General features: G+C 39.1%; 1 protein-coding gene across 3 annotated transcripts in view; it reads right to left on the bottom strand.

The window, feature by feature from the left end:
• Positions 1-1,532: 1,532 nt before the first annotated feature.
• BCL11B (BCL11 transcription factor B) overlaps positions 1,533-22,651 on the bottom strand; it is a 156,541-nt gene continuing 135,422 nt past the window's right edge. Inside the window, exons 3-4 of one of the 3 annotated variants that reach the window (XM_077463768.1) lie at positions 4,583-6,442; positions 1,533-3,131 (exon numbers count right to left, since the gene is read on the bottom strand). In XM_077463768.1, coding sequence (XP_077319894.1) covers positions 3,097-3,131; positions 4,583-6,442 — 1,895 coding nt within the window. In that variant the 3' untranslated portion in view covers positions 1,533-3,096. Of the gene's footprint in view, positions 6,443-22,651 lie in introns of all 3 variants that reach the window. The other 2 variants (XM_077463767.1, XM_077463766.1) reach the window with 2 other exon arrangements.

Genomic DNA, 22,651 nt, shown 5'->3' with positions numbered 1-22,651 from the left:
AAGAAGAATCGTAAGATTGTCAAGTTTAATGTCCAATTTATTTTTCTTTTTTTTTTTTATAACTTGAAAATTGGAACAAGCTTTGTTTTTTTTTGTTTTTTTTTTTTTTTTGAACGAGCGTACAAATGAAATGAAAGACACATGCTGAACTCAACAATGTGACAGTACGGTAAAGAAAGACCATATTCTTGTACAGATAAAAGAAACAATAAATATTTTCACCTAGCCATGTTGAAAAGACCTCAAGCCGTCCCAACATTTTATCCATAATAATAATAATAATAAAAAAAAAAAAAAAAAATTTGCTCTTGTTTTTAAAACAGAGCGCATATTCCAAGCAATAATAAATAGTTTCAAACTTGTAGTAAAAGACAAAACCTCCAAAACAACAAAAGCTCATACAATAATAGAAAAAGGTAATAAAAAATATTTTGCCTTGCCGTACAAATGCTAACAACTTAATTGACATTAATTTTGCTTTGCAGTTCTGAAAATACAAAGAGCACCATAATGACGCCTGCAATACACAAAATGATGGACTGTCTTATCATGGGCTGTGATGAAACGCTGGTGACCACTACTAGAAATTAAATCCGACTAGGGACAATGGGAAGTCTTGCTTATTGTGCTTGTATTTTGATTTCCATTTCACGAAAAAAGGGAAAATTAATTCTATCTTAATCCAAAAACATCACATTTGTGCTTGTTGAATGGGCTTGACTTAAAATGATTTAAATCTACATTATTTTATCTGGAACTATAGCCATGGAGTACAACATACCCCATATCGGTCAGGAATAATTTTCTAGATTTGCTGGTGAAATGTCCAGATTATCGAAAAAAAGTTTACCTTCTGACCTCTTGAAATATCCACAGTTTGCGTTGGGCGGTAGTTTTTGATTGGCCTATAGGTTGCAGAGTCAAAAAAGCACGAAGATGTCAATTTCGAATTCCCAATATTAAATATAAATAGGGAAGGAGCAGGATTTCATCTCAGCCCATCAAACATTCAGGAACTTTATGGAATGTACAAAGAGCAAAGCAGACGCTAAATGGATTGGCAAGAACTGGGTTTGGATTAGGTCCTGTTCTAACGGGATCGGATGACTGTGCCTGGACCGAAAACTGTCTAAAAACAGCTTTGTCTGTAATATCGATTAACAAGTTTGTGTTATTTAGGGCACCGGAGGTTGGGAGAAGGTAGGGTAGGAAGATTGAGAATAATTCTCTATAACAGGTTTTCCTGGAATTGTTACAGGTGTACTGCATGTGGAATGTTCCTGTAAAATTTTATACAAAAATTGAGATTATATTTTACATGGGTATCTAAGTACTAATTAGTCAATACCTGCTAAGGCCTTGATACAAGGTCCAGGCACCTTATGAATTGTTACATCCCTGCATGAACAGTACTCTATTTGTAGGCCCCAATCATGAAAAGAATGCACAACTAATATTTCTGGTGAACAAAATATTTAAGACTTTTCTTTTTTTGTTTCAATTACCCAGAAGCTGTCAAACAACTTCATTGGTTTTTGTATTTTCTGTACATTAGGACTTAAATTACAAATGTTTATTTGTTTTCTTTTTTTTTTCTTTTTTTTATATTTTATCCTGCCAAATTAAAAAAATATATTATGGCAGCATGTGTTTTTTATTTTTTTTCAAATCCACTAACAAAAAGGTACATTTAATCCTTTTAAAAGGACAAGCGTACAGTTAAAAAATTACAAGCTCCGGTAAAAATACAGCAAGTGCCTACATCATGTGAACCAATCAATATCAATATCCATTCCAGAAGGGGGGGGGGGGGGCGAGGGGGGGGAAAGGATAAAAGAAGGAAATTAAGCACATTTCAGAAACGTGATTTTTTTTTTCTGCAAAGCAATAACAATATTAAGCACTTTTTTTTCTACTTACTTTTTCTACATGGTGTAGCAATCACCTTTTATTCCCCAAATACAAGTTTCTATACAGTTTGAAATAAAAAATAACACCCAGGCAGGAAAATAAGTACTAAAACTCAGACTTTACAATTACAGTGACAAGAACAATGTTATAGACCCACCATTAAAGTTTTTTTTTTTTTTTTACTGCAACTTTTTTTTTTCCAAGGAATTTTTTTTTCTGGTTATGTAAAATGCCCAGGCATTCTCCATTATTACAAATACTGGTCCACTTTTACAGTAATCAAGAAATTTTAATATATATAATATATACTAAAACCCCGTCACCAAAAGAAAATATTATAAAATAAAAATAAACAATATACACATGGCCATTATGGCATTTTATAACCTATTAAGCAACTTTGAAAAGAAATGATCGTCCAAACACACATACACACAATTATTTCTTATTTTTTTCATTTTTTTTAAACCCTTGTACGTATTGAATACTGTAAACGTATTTTAAGACAGAGTGCACTAAATTTACCGTTTAAAAAAAAAAAAAAAAAAATAGCCGTTGTTCCTGAATTGTTTTTCCCCATTCAACGATAACTGGTATGTTGTGTCATTTCTTTTTCAATTCAGCAGTAAATAATTTTCATTCCGTTTTCTAAGCAGCGTTGTCCTGAAAAGAAACAAAGCTGACAATAAATCAGCTTAAGAAGGTTCAAACTTGTGCTGAGTAAACATCTTCGTTAGATTGGGTCTTATGGCAATATTGTGTCCACTATGGTCAACCAGATTTTTTTTTCTATACGTAAATGTGGCTTTTTGTTTTTTTTTTTGTTGTTTTTTTTTAAAGAAATGTAATTTTCTTGTATTACTATTTTTAAAAGTTCTTTTTTTTTTTTCTTTCACAAAAATGTTTTGCATTTTGTCTCAAGAGACTCACATAGGAAGATCAGTTTTCAAGGCACTCACAAAAAATCGAATGGCAGTAGACAAACCGTCCAATAAATTATATATATATATCTTTTATAGTGCCAGCATTGTGAATGCCATGCTTAGCAACACTGGCACTTAATCTCAGGTGTTCCCTTATTGAATCCAACCCGCCATTGGGTTGCGCAGGAGAATAGGCTGTAATTTCTTGTTCAGAAGCCATGGAAAACATAGAAACTCAACTTTTAAAGTGCGGTCAACAAAATTAAAATGGGTAACCTTTCGTTCTCAGCTGTCCTCCTGATGCACGCAAAGACAAAAAAGAAAACAAAAATGGAAAAACGATCTTAAAAGCAAATGTCATTATCATTGGAACGTTCATTATTTAAAATAAATTACATTTGAAAATTTTCATAGTCCACAATATTTTGAAATAAGCAACCAATTACAATGACATAACTTGTACTGAACTGTGTCGATGACCCTTCAGCTTTTCAGCACTGAGGGAACTGCAGGTGGCTTCAATGGGTAAAGTTTTAACAGTGCGTCTTTAACCATTTGCTTGCCAAGTGGCCTGCACCACAGGGCCCCTTGAGTAGGGAGCTGCAGGAACACTTCAGCAGCAAAAAAAAAAAAAAAAAATGGAGACTGCATTTAAAACAGGACATTTTGCAATGCTGTGCCTCTCAAAACATTTCCAAATGTATAGACAGTAGAATAGGAGATGCATTAAAAAAAAAAAAAAAAAAAGCAATGGTGCAGACAATGGATTGTGATTTGCACACTTATGATTCCCTCAAGTATAAAGTTCCTCAAAAATTTCAGGTTGCATTTTAACTGTTGCATATGAGATCCTATCATGCAATATAAGTGCTAAGATTTAATAGATTGTAATCCGCTGCGTAAATATTCTATCTGACCCCATTTAAGTAATGGCAAGATAAATAAAAAAAAATAAAAAATATCAAAAAAAATAATAACAAAACAAAATAACAAAAAAAAAATAAAAAAGCTGATGGCTTCTTTTCAAGAAATTACAAAGGTTTAGCTTAAATTCCAGAAATGTAGCAGCCCAAAATGATAATTCAAGATACAATTCTCCACTACTAGGACAAACTGGCTACTACTCTGATAAGTGGGGTATGGGTTTGGGAAATAATGGGGGGGGGGGGATTAACCCTCTTTGTCCTGCAGGGGGGGCTGAAATTTATTGTTACATAAAAATTTGCTGGTCCCTGCAACACAAGAGAGGTTTTGTTTTGTTTTGTTTTTAACAAGGATGCACAACAACAAAAACAATCTTAAAAAAAAAAATAAGAGAAAGAAAATCAAACAGCAAAAAAAGTACCTGCACATGCCAAAAATGACAAATAAAACCCAAATAAATACAGAAATTATTGCACAGTTAAAAGGCTCCAAAAGTTTTACTGCCTTATTCAACCCTCAGGTTTAAAAAAAGAACTGCAGACACAGGTTGTATTTTTAGTGCCACTTTTCGACACCTAACATGTTTACGCTAAGTTATGTTTAAGGAGGCAAGTTAATTCAGCTTTTTCTCAGTTGGCAATAGTTAAATCTGTACAAATTTAAACTGATTAAACCCATCTAGGGGCCTTAGCTTCTTTCTGCCTGCTCAATTTTCACGTCATTTGTCAGCAAGTGTTCTCCGTGCCACTTTTTCATGTGTTTTTCCAGGGTGCTGTAAACACTGAAGGGCATCTGGCAAATGTCACAGCGGTACACCTCCTTACCTATCTGGCCATGTGTTTTCATGTGGCGCGTCAGCTTGCTGCTCTGTGCACATGCATAGTTGCAGAGCTCACATTTGTAAGGCCGTTCTCCCGTGTGGCTCCGGCGATGGACCGTGAGGTTGCTGCAGTTCTTAAATACTTTGCCACAGTACTCACATGTGTCACTCCTTCTCCCTTCTTTAGAACTGGGTCGACCGGGGCCTGGTCCACCGATGTGAGGTGTACTGCCCCCGCTCGCTGTCCCACTCCGCCCTGAGAGACCCCCATCCAGCATGTCACCTGGTGGAGTGGAGAACCGCAGGCTGCCATTTTCTGAAGAGTGTTCAGAAGAAGTTGCAAAAGGGGATTGTCGAGAGTCCGTGAATCCTAGAAATGGATCTTTCATGAAGTGCCGGGATGCTGCATATCCGACCAGCCACTGCGAGTAAACGTTTTCGGAAGGGATTATCGTTGCTGGTGGTAAGTCTAAGTCTTTTTCTATTTTTATCCTTTTTGAGGAGTTATTGAGACCAGAGCCAGAAATGGGCATAGGTTTTCGAGGGAGCAGAATTGGAAAGGGTTCACCTGAGCCAAAGCTTCTTCCATTGACAGCCCCTTCTTCGTTCCGGATAATTTCTCTGTCATCGCCATCTTCTTCACCCGGAATTCTCCGGCATAAATCTCGTGGGTCAGAAGACCGTTTCATGAAATGACTTCTCTTCTGTTTGTCATTCAGCATGTCATTATATTGATGCATGCTTCCCAAGTTTACATTCTCCATCACTTTGCCAAGTGCGAGGGCCTTCTCATCATGTAAAGGCTTGGCCCCATTTTCCCGGTTACGACATATTTCTGAGTCCATACTGAAACTTGACTCTGGTCTGCTTTCATTTTCAAGCTCCTCCTCTTCTTCTTCTTCCTCCTCTTCTTCTTCTTCGTTTTCATGGCCTAAAGAGCGGTCACTCTCATTCCTAAAATCTGTCTCGGACTTCCCCCCTTCTCCAGTTAACTCACTAGTACCTGGCTCTGGTGAGCTTGTGGCAGACAGTCCATCGTCAGACCTGCCAGTCATGGAACCGGCTTTGTGCATATGCGTTTTCATGTGGCGCTTCAATTTGCTTGCCTGTGAACAAGCGTGGTCACACAGCTGACATTTATAAGGTTTTTCCCCCGTGTGACTACGACGATGAACTATGAGATTGCTCTGGAACTTAAATGTCTTGCCGCAGAACTCACAGGACTTGCTCTTGGCCTGGGTTTGTGGTGGCGTTGTACTGCTTGGGGGCATAGGTGGCAATGGCGGGGTACTCATAAAAGGGGATTTAGGGCTTGGCTGAAAGGGATTTAACAAGCGATGCATAGGATTACCACGGTTAGGAGACACTGGAGGAGGAGTGGGGTTGTTACCTGCCAGTTCTCGTAGCCTTCGGGAAAAATCCATTGCTGGAGATTCAATTGCCATTGGATTTAAACGCATAACTCTGTCAAAGGCACTGGGATGCTGGGCAACTAACCCCATTTCTTCAGCACTAAGGCGGTGCGGATCCAGATGATGGCGAGGGGGTGGGCTAAAGAGTGGCGGCGTGTTTGGTAGCCGAGCCTCACCGAAGCCTGGATGTTCACGTAGGATGGGTCCAGTCATTCGCAGAAGGTTGAAAGGGTTGCTATCTCCAAGGAAGTTCATCAGGGGGGATGGTGCAACAGTCTCCGGTCCCAGAGGTGGAGGGATAGTAAGTCGGGGTGTAAGGGAACTGTTAGTTGGGCTTGTTTCCAGGTAGATGCGAAATCCATGTGTGTTTTGAGCATGCTGAAGCAGGAACCAGGCGCTATTGAAAGGCTGCTTACACGTTGTGCAAATATAGCTGGTAGGCTCGTCTTTACCTGCAATAAAAGAGAATATCATTAGTATAACTGGTTGTTATTTAGCACTTCTAAAATATCTCTTATGTAATACATTTACTATTACCCTTAACAAATATGAAGGTTTGAACAAATCCCAGGGGCCAGTTAGCCAATAAATCTTAAGATTTAGAGTTGGCACCTAAATTTGGAACCTCATATGGAATCCAGATGCATATACTTATCTTTCTATCACACCTCTACCACTCCATATCGGCTGATGCCAGCAAAAGGAAAGTGCTGTGTGGGTTTAGAATCTCTGGAGTCATAATTCACAAACAGCTAGGAACTCCCCGCACAACAGTGCTGATTGGTCCAATGCTTTTACATGGAGGGAATCATGCTCTTCCATTTTTGGTACTGGGTATTTCCTTCTGCTGATCAAACCAACAAGGGTGTGAAGGATAGATAGGTGTATGCTGCTGGGGATAGTGGAATTAAAGCAAACCTGTTGCTTTGCCCTAAATAAACAAAGCACAGGTCTGCTTTAAGAAGACAGACATGTTCATTTTTAAATAACAAAAAAAAATATAATTTCACTGTAAAGTTTAACAATTTTTTAAACAAATTATATAGCCTTGTGGTTTTATCATTTCTGCTATAATCCTCATACACCATGAATTGCTGCTAAACACAGAAGTAAATGTTTGCCAATAGACTCATATCACCCTCTTATCAGCTTGGTGCTGAAATGAATACGTGCAAAGAAAAAACAATTCCTGATCAATATACTTCACCTAAACACATTTACATTGATTTTTTAATATACTGCAATTGTGCAGATGGAACAATGGGGCTCGGCTGAGCCCAACATTACAGCTTATCTGTTACTAAACGTCTATACTTGTCACTAGATTTATTTTAGATCATTCACAACTACAACGATTTGCTGTTCAGAGAGGATTATGGGACGCTTTCCACTGTCAAAAAAAGAATACAGCTTCGGAGGACCAAGACACTCTGCAGACTATGAAAAAAAAATAATGTAGAGCATTTAAATCAACGGGGTCCACCAGAAAAGAGTTAAAACTCTTTTCGCTCATGGGAAGGTGGATGTTTAGTGATTTAGAACATATATTGGCTTCAATAGAAGAGGAAGAGCTCGGTGTATCTATATATGCACCTCCCCTTATGAGCAGCCTCTTTGGATTGTTTCAGTTGAGGGGCCAGAGCTCACACAGCCATTACTTCTCCTGTGAAAGTTAATGAGTAGATGACTGTGAACCATTCAAATGATCCTGAATTTGGTGTTACCTTTCTTCGATCAATGGACATTCAGACCTTTGTATTAAAATGCAACACTTTTGGCTGCTGCACAATTACCACATCAACTGTCTTCAATGTGTCATGGCTGATGCAGAAAGCTGCAATGCAACAAGTGTATAGCAAGGGGGGGGGGGGAGTGGGGTGCAAAAAACAGTCAATTTCTAACCCAGAACAGAGTTGGTTATGAATATTCATGACTTAATCTTGCTTAATGACCAATCAGTCTTCCCTTGTCTTCAGAGAAGAGCTTAGCGTTCAATCAGTTCTTCGTCTTCTGCGAAAGGTAATAGGCTAAGGACTTTGATTTACTGAACAGACTCTTAAGTTCATTCATGACCAAGTCCAACGTTTGGTATGAGTATCCTTGCCTGTTTCTTCCCTAATGACCAGCCTATCTCCTCGTGGTTCATTTTAAGGTCCTCCTGCAGCCCTCAGCTCTCTCCTGGAAGATAAGCTAAGCACTGTAAATCATAGAACGGACTTTCTTTATGAGTAAATGGATACAGTGTGTGGTGCATGAGAGCAGGTTCACACAGGGGCGACTCAGATCCGACTTCAGGTCGCCCCTAGTCGCCTTAGGTCGGACAACATGTAAAAATCAATGTAAGTGAATGAGAGCCGTCTTAATGCACACTACTGAAGTCGCTCCGACTTCAGAAAAGGTTCCTGTACTACTTCAATCCGACTTGTAGATGACTGGTACCCATTGATTTCAATGGAGGTCGCATACAAGTCGAATCTCCGTCTATACGGAGGCCACTCTCACAGAATTATCAGCTCTCCAGAGGAAACTCAATGCCAAATTTATGAAAAAACGGCATGGGGGTCCCCCCAGATCCATACCAGGCCCTTATTCGAGCACGCTACCCAGCCGGCCAGGAAAGGCGACTTATTAAAGGCGACTCCCGGAATCCGATAAGCCCCCCCGCCCACAGACCCCGACAACCAACGGCCAGGGTTGTCGGGAAGAGGCCCTTTACCTCATCAACATGGGGACAAGGTGCTTTGGGGTGGTGGGGCTGGTATGGCTCAGGAGGGGGGGGGGGCGCTCACTCGTCCCCACCCCCTTTCCTGGCCGGCCGAGTAGCATGCTTGGATAAGGGTCTGGTATGGATCTGGGGGGACCCCCACTCCATTTTTTTGGCGTGGGGGTTCCCCTTAGAATCCATACCAGACCTAAGGGCCTGGTATGCTCTCGGAGGGGGAACCCATGCCATTTATTATTTTTTTAATTTGGTGTGGAGTTCCCCCTTCAGAGCTCATTCTCTGATTGGCCACGGCAAAAGTCGCCTGGCCTGAGGTGACCTAAAGTCGTGTTGTAAGTTGCCCCAAGCCGTGCCCAAGTCGTGTTCAAGACGTGTCCAAGTTGCCTCCAAAAGTCGTGTTGAAAGTCGTGTCGCCCCTGTGTGAATCGGCTCTGAATGTTCTCTACCTTCGCAACTCCAAGCTTTCTGTAGATCCCCCTTGCCACCTATCCGATCTGTGTCAGATCTGACACAGAAAGCTGATCCACCACTTCAAGAATGCAAAGAAAGCATATAAAAGTTTTTTGCTCCATGCAGGGCAAGAAAATAAGTTTATGTATGCACACATTGTTGCTTCAGGTGATCTGAGCCATATTTGACAGCAGAACATCAAGCATCTGTACCTTTTATTCCAAGATCTAATCAGCAAAATGCAGAAACCCACCGCAACTAATCAACAAAAATCTTTTACAGCTATAAACCCACCAAATACGTGGCTTTGGCTTACTGCAAACCCTTGCTATTTGCAATGCTTTGTTAACTGAGCCAAAAAAAAAAAAAGCGCTCTAAACTGTCATTCTATACAATAAGATGACTTGGACAGAGGTAAAATAATTTGAAGGGGAGTTAAAGTCAGGCGTTTATAGCCCTCGGTTATATCCTGGCAGTGTATCTTAGAGTATGTCTTGAAGATGTGCTGTAATTAATCAGTATGATGTCACAGCTAACACAGTCTGCATTTATTCTCCCAAATATACCGTATGTTCAACGCCTGGCCCAGAAGCAGCAGGGACTTGTATAAACATGAAGAGTTCCATTCAGGTAAACCAGGATTACTGCGGCTATTTAATTCAACTGAACTGGTCGTTTTTAAAATGACAGGCCTGCTCGCAATCACTTGCTGGGGCACGCTGACAAGAATTTGACCTTTCTTACCTGATGTCTCCTGATCATATAACACAAGAGACACATGACTGTACTTTATATACGGGCTTCTGAGAATGTGACAGCGCATAGTTCATCTGATAGAGTCTTATGGAGAAAAATAAATAAATAAAACTACTAAAACTATTATGGAAGCATTGCAACTGTTAGGGAATTGTACTTATTTATTTGATAAATGTACTCTGGTACAAATTTTTGGTAGCTGCTGGAATTTTATTTTTTTGAGGATTATAAACTGCGGCACAGGTGTCATTTAATCGAATACCCAAAAATCTGTCACTGCAGCTAGAGTTTAAGATGCTCCTCCAACACTGCTGTTATATTATGACTATGGGCTGAGAAATGGTCATCTTTCTTTAACAAATATATCAAAGATATCGAAGACACAATGGGCACAGTCGAGGATATCCAGTCTGCATATTTGCATCCTTTAAATAGAACTTGTCACTAGACTATTAATTTATACAAAAATCAACCAAAAATGATTATAAGTGCATTTAACATATGTATTATTTACCTATAAAAGTTTCTCTTGAAATCAAAAGAAATCAAATCTAGAAATCAAAATCAAAAATCAAAAAATCAAAAAAAAGAAATAAAAAGAAATAAAAAAATAAAAAGAAATAGAAATCAAAAGCTTTCAGGCTGTCGCTGAGTGTCACCATCTTGGATGTGAGGTCATCAGCTCCTACAGACTCACTTAAATGACACCCTATGGCAACTATTCTCAAACAGGGTTCTATGGAACCCTAAAGTTCCTCCTGAGGTTGCAGGAGGCTCCCTGAGCTGTGTCTTACTGATATTCCTTTTGATGGCATCTACATGGTTCCTGGGCCAACACCACTAGGCAGGGCCAGCAGCAACATGCCAGTGCCAGCACTATAAGCCCTTGTACACACGGATTTTCTCCGACGGATTTTGTCTGAAACTTGTGTTGCATACACACTTTGTCTGATCGGAATTCTCTACACACAATCGGACAAAGTCTGATCGGATCATGTTGTCGGAAAGTTTTATAGCCCAGCTCTAAAACTTTGTCCATCGGATATTCCGACGGAAACAGTCCGATGGAGCCCACACACAGTCGGATTATCCAACAAAACGGGCCGATCGGACATTTTCCATCAGAATGTCCGACCGTGTGTACAAGGGCTAAGAGGGGGCATTACTCCCACTGACCACCAATGTTACTGGCATTTTTATGGGTCTATTGCAAGATGGAACCAAAATAATGACAGAAATAGTGTGTCAAAGTATGTCAAAGGCTAATTTCTGGAGCCATTTTTATGAGTTCCTAAGTGACATTCTATAGTAGCCATTCTCAACCAGCGTTCCATGGAACCCAAGAGTTCCTCCAGAGGTTTCTTGAGCTGTGTCTTATTGACCTCTCATTTGATGGTGTTTACATAGTTCTGGGACCAAAGCCCAAGATGATATTTTCTGTACATGTGGCAATCTGACAACCAATGTAAGAGGGGAGGAGGTTGTTTTACTGACCAGCAATGGAAGGGAATTTATTTTTATTTTTTCACTTGCCCTCAATGAATTGGTTTCAGGAAGGGTTCCCTGGGACCTGAAAGTTCCGCCATGGTTATCTCTGGAACAAAATGGCTAAGAAAGACTGCTCTATAGTATTTGGCTTTGCTATTTAAATACAAGAGCCATGTCTAGTCTTACTTGATTCTTGTTTACCTTTGTGTATTTCTTTCAAATCTTTGCAGTAATCCAGCACGAACCAATTTTGTTTCCTGAAATAAGGACCAGTCACTGCTGCTCTGACTACTTGTGCAGGGTGATGGGTCTTGTCTCTAGGGGGAGGCCCTGATGGGTCTCTTCTACAATAGTGATAGTGTCATTGCTACTTTTGCAAAGTATTCGGTGCACACAAATTCGGTTTATACACTTTGAGGCTATTAAGGCATATATGTAAATTAAACTTTTTTTTTGTGGCATATAATTCATAGCATTCAGGTTTGATGAAATATTGTCTAGTTCATAGTCAGAATATTATTTTTTAACGAGGAGCAAACATACTCAAAAACTAAGGATTAATGCCAACTTTAGGTATTATTGTGAACCTGTCACAAGCTTTCTTATTAGCCTGCCTCCACTGTTACCAATAATTACTTTACTTTTGCACTCACACCATCCAGTTAGCCTGAAGGTGCACCATATAGAAATAAAACTGCAAAATCAAAGTGATGCAGCAAGGGAGAAAGAGGAGAGGGTCACACGCTTCCACATATCAGGAAGCGCTGGAGGTTTCACAAGGCTCCATCTGAAGATTGGGATAGAAGGGGAGAGCGGCAAAAATATTTTTAAACAGAAGGGCTGGGCTATTAGGTTGACCTGTTACTTTGTCCTGAATGGGTAACTTTACTTTAAATGAAGATTGCTGACCCCATAGCTGGTGCAGAATCCAAACAACAACTTAATGTGTCTTTGTCTGCAAAGGTTCCCATTTATCCAGGTCATGGTATATCATGTAGTAGTTTATCATTCACCTGGACTTCTTCTGTAATATGTTGTAGCTTCTCCAAGCCACTTCTTCACTTCTAGAATTTAAGAAATGGCTTGGACAAGCTATGAAACATCTTGAACACTAAAGAACAAGTCCAGGTGAATGTGACAAACTACTTTTACAAATCCAAATGCATCGGGGGGAGCTCCTTTCCTGCCTGAAACCTACAGAAATTCAACATTTTACAGAAATAGTTAATAGCTTTTTTGAAATTGCCTTAGTTATATTTGCTGGAATTTTTGATACAAACTGTGCAAGTGGTTCTATACATTTTTTCTAAAGTCAATCAACGTTGCTGCAAGATGAAACTGCAAAAATGATAGAAATAGTGTGTCGAAGGACATCTAAGCCCTTGTCGGACGGTCGGAGAATCCGTCGGAATGTGTCCTATTGGACCGTGCTGTCGGATAATCCGACTGTGTGTGGTATGCATCGGACTGATTCCGATCCATCGGACCCAATTTTCCAACTTGTTGGAAATATTTCCCGACCAACTGGGCCGATCGGACATACTACGATCATGTGTAGAGAATTTTGATCGGACCAAGTGCCACGCATGCTCAGATCAAATTCCTACATCAAAGCTATTGGCTACTAGCCTGAATGTAGTCCCATCGTAACGAAATTACGTCATCACGTTCTGAAAGATCTGATTTTTCGGCAACTTTGTCCGACCGTGTATATGCAACAGTTTCGGACAAGAATCAACGGACAAAATCCGACGGACAAAATCCGACGGATTTGGTTGTGGAAATCTCCGACCGTGTGTACAGGGGCTAAGACTAATTTCCGAAGCTGTCCAAGACATTTTTATGAGTTCTTTTCTTAAACAGAAATCAGTATGCATTTCTTAGTTCTACAAAAATATAGGGAGGTCAAAGAAATTGGGTATTTTTCTGGAAACGTGAAAGCCTAATTTCAGGCATTGCATAAAAAAATTGGAAACAACTTAAAACAGTTTCCAACAAAGAAACTTTTAGTATACAAGCTCCATTTAATAGACAAGCTCCTTTTTAAACTCTTTTGGCGTTTATGTGTTTTTTTTGTTAGTATTCTAATATATATTAGCATAATATTTTTGGGGTATACCTTAAACTCATCATTCTTGCCTTTGAGCAAAAACCAAAGTAAATAATATCAACACTGAAGTCATGAGCTTCCATTTCTCCTACAGCAAGTTCTCCTACAGCAAGTATACAAGCTCCATTTAATAGACAAGCTCCTTTTTAAACTCTTTTGGCATTTATGTGTTTTTTTTGTTAGTATTCTAATATATATTAGCATAATTTTTTGGGGGTATACCTTAAACTCATCATTCTTGCCTTTGAGCAAAAACCAAAGTAAATAATATCAACACTGAAGTCATGAGCTTCCATTTCTCCTACAGCAAGTTGACAAAAACACATCAATTTGCCTAAGATATAGGTTATGTTTGTCTAGAAAAAAGTTTGTGGCTATGAGGGAAGGAGTTCTATGGTCAAACAAGCACGACATGAGAAACGGGACCCTAATTCAACCATAGATAAGACGTGCTTATAGTTAATGTATGGGTGATTGAAAGCAGCCATAGGATGCGCTAATGGTATTCTGGTTTCATACGAGTACGGACAAAAAGCTATGAGAAACTGTGAGTGAGTTCAACGCAATTGTAAAATTATAGAGTGTAACCTATTTTGAAGTTGTTTTAAATGGGCCTGTGGTTAACCCATAAGTTGATCATGTGCCACTGCCTGTTTTTTTCTTCTAGTTTTATTAAGAACTGTTGTGGTGATAAACCCTTTTTTCCAAAACACGGTCAACTGTAGACCATCAAACAACTGGCCATGGTCCAATAGGCTGGCCATTGAACACATTGTTTTGGTTAAAAAAAAAAGACCATTTAAACAGGTCCTATGGCCTAGGGAGGAAGGGGATAAAGGCCAAAATGAATCCAATGTGTTTTGAGTTTCTGGTGGATGTGGCAACGGGGGAGAATTGGGTCGTGGGATGTGTTGGAAGCTTACAAGGCAAGCTGAGTCTATTATGGTTTGTGGTTCCTCTAATAGAAGCCTAAGGATGAAGGGGAAAAAAAAATCTGGTCTGAGTCTCTGAAATAATTATGAAAAAAAAGGGGAGGGGAAGATGACAGCTGCACAGAGCCTTAAACCACCCTGTGTTTGAAACAATGACTGTATAAGGCCAAGTAACTGTCCTTTCAACTGCCGAGCCTCTGTCACCCTCCTGAATACTCATATCTGTACACAGGCCCTTTGTCTCTCCCATGAACACATGCACAACAGATCCACAGCCTTGATATGTACCATTGATGTCAACAGAAGATATTGTGTACAAGGAGAGGAGATGCTGCAGATCAGTAAAAGTCACAATTATATTTACAAGGTTGGCATTCTATGGCAAATACCAGTACAACAATGCCTTTTATTTCTGTATTCAAATCAGCCCTGGCCAAAAAAAAAACGAAAACTGGAAGGAGGAATATATTACAAGCGAAAAAGCCTTTTTCTCAAAATATGAAGGAATTCTCAAATCTTTAAAAAAAATAAGGTCACTAAAAGGTGTTCCTCATTTCGAATTATAGATATAAAAAAAAAAATACAGATGATTACATCTAACTGACCTTCAACCTGATCATAATAAAGTGACAACAGTAAACGTAAAGGAGAATTCCTCACCAACTATGCATTAAAAACTTAGAGAGATAAAAGATAGTAGAGAAAGGATAGATAGATAGATAGATAGATAGATAGATAGATAGATAGATAGATAGATAGATAGATAGACTGGGATAAACATAGGAGATAGATAGATAGACCTTGATGAATAGAGATAAATAGATAGACAGCATGACTATAAATACTGGGACCATTTCCTATCTGGGGTTGTGAAAGATGATAAATGGTATACATTGTGAATTTTGTTGCAGTTATTCTTCACAGTCTTTTAAGGGATCCCTTATATCCAATTAGATTTTTCTCATTCCCAATCAGTGGCGGCTGGTGGTATCGATTTTTTTTTTTGGGGGGGGATACAGGTTTTGACTACAGAATGCCTACATGGTGCAGTTTGCCACAAGTCTGCAGTTCCCTTGGGTTGACAAGCAGGCTTTACATTTCCATTGGGCACAATGGATATTTCAAGAGTCTGCACAAAGCAGCTAGCAAATAATGAACTGTTACATTGTTATTAACCTCGTTAATTTACTGCCCTGCTTCATTGTACTGCCTAGAAGAATTGGGCAGACATTTCTCTTTATTGCTAAATAAGACTCATTTGGAATACTGATGGCAGTTATGACATTTTTTTTGTTCATTTAATTACTTGAATACTTTGAAATGCATTATATTGTTTGCCTGTATTACATGCAATGTTTCTTTTCTCAATCTGATGGACAATGCTAGTGTCCACCAATAGGCAGTGCATTTTTCTTCTTCCCTGATGTTAAATTCACCCAGTTGACATGCAGAATTTATTCACATAGGAGAAGTGACATGTAGGGATCCTTATTGGACTGTGTAGCTCATATCAGCTATAGAAGATCATTTTTTATTTCAATTAAGCCCCACTTCCAAGACCCGTGACTTCAAAAGTACAGTAAATTCATTATTATATTCAGTCTTTCTCTACTAGAGCTCTGTGGAACCTTAGGGTCTTTCAAAGGTAGATAGGGATTCCTTGAACAAAGAGCGGTATTCTCAGTAATTTGGATCCAGAGTATTGAGAATACCATATTCTATGTACTCTGGATGTGGTACTGTGAATGAACAATTACAAGTGCAGAGAATAATGTAATTTGGAAGAGAGATATGGAGGCATATTGCCAGTAATTTGGATTTTGTATTAGGATACCCCAACACATGTTACTATGAATTATATGATGGTTGAATCTGTTATCCTTTTTAGCCTATTTTAGACCTACTGTATTTGGTTTATACACCTAAGCATCCCTATACCTTTTTTGTGTAATTTTCCATTTAAGTTTGGGATATGGTTTGACATTCATGTGATGTCTCCAAGCACATTGTTCCAATTTTGGCAGGAAACTTGCAAAGGGCAGTGGTGGACTGATCTCTTGTCTGATGGTCCCTGCATAGTTATGGCACCAACCTCATTTATGGGAACAGTAGATACTTTCCTTATACCAATAAGGTTTTAGCTATCTGTAAGGGGTCATTCTACCACTAAACACCAGTCCAAGGGGGGTCTTTTCCAATGTGACCACCAAAGAGGACAATTCTCCACTAACAACCAATGTAAGGGAAAGTTTCTGTAATGAGCACCAATGTAAGTAGACATTTTCTTACAAACCACCAATGTAATTGGCCATTTCTCTACTGACCACCACTATAAGGCCCTTACTGTCTACCAATATGCAAATCAATGATCGCCCTAATGTACTATGAAATTTAAGCAGAGGTTCACTACAACCTCAAAACCATTTCAAGGGTTCTACCTTGACCAAAGGTTGTCATATAAAAGGCTGCCTGTATTCAACTTATAAAGACCTGAGGTCATTTTTAAATAGGGTGTTTATATAAATCAGGAGTCTCAAACTGGCAGCCCTCCAGCTGTTGCAAAACTACAAGTTCCATGAGGCATTGCAAGGCTGAGAGTTAAGAGCATGACTCCCAAAGGCAGAGGCATGATGGGACTTGTAGTTTCGCAACAGCTGTAAGGCCACCAGTTTGAGACCCCTGATATAAATACATTGCAAGAGTAACAGTTATGAAAACCCAGAGTTCCACTTTAAAGCTGCCTACTCCAAACACTTGTACATCTTGTTTAAAGGCAGTGTACATTTGGCTATGTGGGTATAATTGACAGGAGGCTGCCTTATATAGGTTATCTAATACAAAAGAGACTCATTAGCAGCCCAGTACAAACAAGAAAGCAATATACATAAGTTGTTCAGAGTGGCATTATAGAACATTTATGGGGTCTACGGGGATTTATATAACACCAGAAAAAGCCGATGCGCACTTGTAAATTTTGCCTCACTTGTCTGGCAAGTTAAAGGTTATTCCCTTGATAAAAATCCATAATAAAACATAATAGGGTGTAGGGCCATTGTGGAAAGTTTGAATATTTAAACCAGTCTCAATGATAGGAAATAGCAGGATGAACACCCGATTTTCTAATGGAAGGCCTTCCCAGTGAGCCACCAATTATATGGCTTTAAATGAAACGGCAACTGTCTTTGCGGTATTTTACTGCCTTATTCACAGTAGAACAAAGTCATTTTCTATAAGACCAAAGGTGCAGTCTGTTGGTGATATGGTAGAACCACACGCTCCAGCAGACCAGCCATCCTCTAGCTTAAGAACTCCAAATGCGGTCTCAGATCGTGTTTAACCCTTAAATGACCACAGGCCACTGAAGCTTAGGTGCCCAGCCCAAATTAGGTATGCCAGCTGCAGCTGCCACTGTGTCTTCCTCTCTGTGTACAGCTAGTGCAAACAGAGAGAACGAGAGAGAGAGGTACAGTGATCCGTAGACTTGTTTGTAACAAATCTCATGATTAGCTGTGGAAGTGGTTGAGTTGAGTTGAATGATGCTGATTGGTTTGTGAACCCCAGGCAGATCTAAAATGAAAGCAACATTTAATTCAGTTTTGCGTTGGCTAAAAAATCCTTAAATGTATTATTATATAGAACTAGCATAAATATCAGATGGTAACCTCCTGCAATTCCCTGAACAAGAGCCTACGAGAGGAAGGAGCGCCACATTAAGCCAGTCGGGGCTTTCTTGCTTTGCACAGAATGAACATGATTACAAGGAAGGGTAGAACGAAAAAAGGGCAGCAGCCTCATCTGTGTACTGCTGCTCTTTTACTGTCCAATCACAGCATGGGGCGGGTCTTAGTCAGGGCCACCCTACTTAACCACAGTGGGGGGGGGTCCAGGAGTAGGGTATACGATGTGGCAGGTGTGCCCTGACCACAACACTGGCTAAACAGAATCATAAATTCTTGGGGGAGCTAGAATAATTTTCATGGATGTATTATCACTGTGCATTTAATTGTTTTCCTGAAATTCATGGATGTACAACATAGAAATAAATGGCGAGCCAAGCTGACCCACGTGAAAGGTCAGAGATGCAAGCTACTACTATATTATCAATGTTGCCTACAAAGATATAAGAAAAGTTAAGGAAGCCCCCAGTGCCCACCTAAAGTAGAAATATCAATTTTGAGAGGAGATGCTTTTTAGCTTATCGGAAATGAAAATAAGGTATGAAGAAGAAAAAAAATCGCAGTTAGTAGCACAGCATGCTATTCTCCAGAGCACAGGTTCACAGAGGTAAGGCTTTCACCTCGCCTGAATTCCGCAGTCGGCTCAGGTTAACCAACTCCTGCGTAAGAATAACTCCTGCAGACTTGTCACCGAGCACAAAAGTCATCAGTGGCTGAATGTTCTCTCCTGCACCGCAATTAAGACGAATCAATACGACGTGCCACAAATGGTATTTTATTCTCAATAAGAACTCGGTCTGAGTTTATTCAGAATATTTCAGAGCTTCCCTGGGGGATTTTGGTCCAACGCAGATGGCAAATAAAGTACTCTGCCTAGGGCTAGAGCACATTATGCTAATTCTAATGTCAGATGTACTTTAATATACAGCTCTATTTAATCACCCCATTATTTCACATTTCCATATGAAAAACCTGCGGCACTTCTACAGAGCTTTCAGCCGCTGACAATGCCAACTCCCCTCGCCTGACTGACGGAGGAACAGAAAAAAGGAAGCTGGTCAATCTCACCGGGGCTGACTGCTATTTGCTGTTTTCACCTCTGTCTCGATTTTAAAGCTTGCCTGATGGAATGAAGTGAAAGGGGGTCTTGCAGGAATGTCGGCACACACTACTGCAAAAGGTCCCTGTGAGACAAGATGGCTCCGAATCTCCGGAAGGGGCCCGCATAAAGTAATCTGACGACGTGCTCTGGGGAATTACGGTAAACCAATCTATCAACTGTAGGGCAATGCTACCAAGCTAGACGGCAGAAAAATACCACTGGCAAGGCTAAACCTTTTGCTTTTTTCAACGTGGAGCTCAAGAAGAACAAGATTTAACACACATATACACATGGGAGATGTAAGGATGAACTATACCAATCCAAAGTACAAAATTAATGTGATACATCTATATAGCATCTCAAATATCTTCCTCTGTTTCAAAACGAAGCATTTTCTTTTAAAATACGGTAGTTTTCTTCAAGGATTGGGTTAGCCTAAGTGCTCCAAAATGGTGGTCTTTTCTACTGTCATCAATGGAAGCCTTTAGGCTTCGAGATGATTGACTAGCTTCTTCCATATCATCCTTAAAGCCTAGGGAGGACACAGAGGGGGTGTCAAAAATGGCCATTTGAGATCACCCAAAAGGAAACCTGCCCTAGCCTTTTATAGTTGTCTCAGCCAAAGCTTCAAAACCAGGGTTTACCATTTAGGGTTCCATAGGCTTCCTCCAGAGTTTGCTAGGGGTTCCTTGAGCAATAAGCGCTTTCTGCCTCACAGATAAGTTCTCACAGACACCACTGATCTTTCTAGCTATCTGTAAGGGGGCAATTCTTCCCAACAACCACAAGTGTAAGGAGCATTCTTCCCATGGGGCATTAGACTAATGTTTCATAAGTTGTAGATATAGAATTTTTTTACTAGGGGATCCCTGAGACCGGAAAGTTATTTCAAGGGTTCCTCTGTGTTAAAAAAAAGGTTGAGAATGGCTGTTCTAAACTGTATCTGAGGCTGCTAACTCCCATCCAGTGGTAGCTAAGCGATCAGTGAGGGTCTGCATGGAATTAATACTTTTAGTAATATTAGTGCTATCTATATTGACATTTTTTGTGTACATTTTTTTCTATATTTTTTTATCATTTGCATATTGTAGCCCTGAGGAAGGGGATATGTTCTTACCCTCGAAATGTGTTGGCTCCTTTTTCGAAACAGTACAAAATTAGGATTCCATAAAACTGAATGTCATTATTTCGGCACCTCAAAAATTGACTGAACCAAGGCTACAACAACCCCTAGAAATAAGATAGAAGGTTAAGAGCTGGCAGAGCCAGCGGGAGGAAAGTGATTTCCTTTGTTTCATAGTCAATCTTTGTAAGCGATTAATGCCTTAGCTTGCTATAACCACAGTCCTACTAAAGCCCACTCTGTTGGTGGTGAACAAGCTAAAAAATCTTTATCTCATAGGTAAGTTGGAGTAGCTGTCCACTGTTGAAGTAGATGTCTCACCAGGAATGGCAACGTTGAGATACCTGCCCTGACGCTGCGGGGATGACTTTTGTAAGCTATCTGATGCAATATAGAGGTGCAAGAAATGTTACTACTCTTCCTTTACTTTTCTTTATTTAAAGGGAATAATCGGAGCCTGTCCTCAACTAGTGCTTCTGGTACGTAGAATGGTTCAATGCATAGAATAGATCTCCTTATCAGGTTGGAATCTATCCAGATATGTCCTAATATCTTTTCGACATCAACTTCACAGGCTTGTTGCCTCAAAGACCTAGGTCCCAGACCAGGGATATGCAATTAGCGGACCTCCAGCTGTTGCAAAACTACAAGTCCCATCATGCCTCTGCCTCTGGGTGTCATGCTTGTGGCTGTCGGAGTCTTGCTATGCCTCATGGGACTTGTAGTTCTGCAACAGCTGGAGGTCCGCTAATTGCATATCCCTGTCCTAGACTAAGTAGGATCATTTTGTAAGGTGCACCAAGGGCTGCGTTTATCAAGTTTGAAAAAGAAAAGTAATACTAATACACAACACAGTACAGATTGCAAACTTTTAGCCCTACTAAATATAATAATTGTGAGCTTAGAGCCTCATTCAATGTATATTCTTAATCTAGCCAAGGGCTATTTGCAATGTTTAAGAAGGTTTCATTCAGCCAAAAAATACAGTTTGGCACTCTTGCAGTAGACCAATAATGAAAAAAAAAAAAGGCAATGACATCAAAGCTACAATAAACTAAGATTGAATTAGAATTAGCACTTCAATGCACTTAACATGAAACTAACTAGTTACTAAAATAATGATGAGTCTTATTACTATGCATCTTACACTTTATAGGTGAGAAGAAGAGCATTTTTTAATATCAGTAAGAAAAAAAAAAAAAAAAAAATATATATATATATATATATATATATATATATATATAAATAACATTTTTTAAATAGTATTTCATGACATAAATAAGGGTGTAGGCACTTATAATAAGTTGATATATATATATATATAAATAAATATAAATATATATATATATATATATATATATATATATATATATATATATATATATATATATATAATTTTTTTTTTTATAGTATTTCATGACATAAATAAGGGGGCAGGCACTTATAATAAGTTGATATATATATATATATATATAATTTTTTTTTAAATAGTATTTCATGACATAAATAAGGGGGCAGGCACTTATAATAAGTTGTCCTTCCTTTCTATTGCTTCCTTCCTATAAGCAAGTCAGTAGGCAGAGGTCTGTCCAAAGGCATTATCCAAACAACACTCTCGGGGCACCTTATCTCACCATTTACCTTTATTATGATGACCATTCAGCAGGGATGCTGACTGCACTGCCTGAAATACAACCACTCTAGTACAAACTGAAGTACATAATAGGATTGCAAAGACAAACCACAACAAGCAAGTAAAATAAGAAAACAACAACTAATATTTGCACTAATAAACAATGGACATGGGTTAAAAAATAAATAAATTGTTTGCTGCCTAGCGTGCGTGGTAAAAAAAAAAATATGTAGCCTTGTCACTTAAACTTTTATTTTTTTAGGATAAAACACATTTTCTATACGCCAAGTAGCATAAGAAAGCATATTATTATGTATGAGCCCTGCCAATAAAACATTACCGTATATGGTCATCTTAATAAAAAAAATATATAGTGAAAATGATTAAATTATTGAAAAACTGCATGTTGAAAAACCGATAATCCGCATACCCTTTTTTTTATTAAATCCGAATGGTACAGTCTCTGGCTGCAGACATGTGATCAATTCTGCACAAACTACGCAAAGAGAAAAGTTTTATATGATTTTTTTTTTTTTTTGGCTCGGAAAAGGCTGCAGAAAGCAGTCCAGGCAAAACAGAGTGCAGCTTTCCTTCTTTGGATCCGAATTCATTACATAAGAGACAGAATAAAGGAATGCAAAGAATCCGCGCTCCTAGGAGAGCCCGCT

The sequence above is a fragment of the Lithobates pipiens genome, unplaced genomic scaffold, assembly GCF_037356315.1.
Source record: "Lithobates pipiens isolate NorthernLeopardFrog02 unplaced genomic scaffold, aLitPip1_a1.2 Scaffold_30, whole genome shotgun sequence".
In the NCBI taxonomy this organism is placed as follows: Eukaryota; Metazoa; Chordata; class Amphibia; order Anura; family Ranidae; genus Lithobates; species Lithobates pipiens.
The sequence above is the reverse complement of the archived record's forward strand: the minus strand, read 5'-3'. Positions and strand labels throughout refer to the sequence as shown.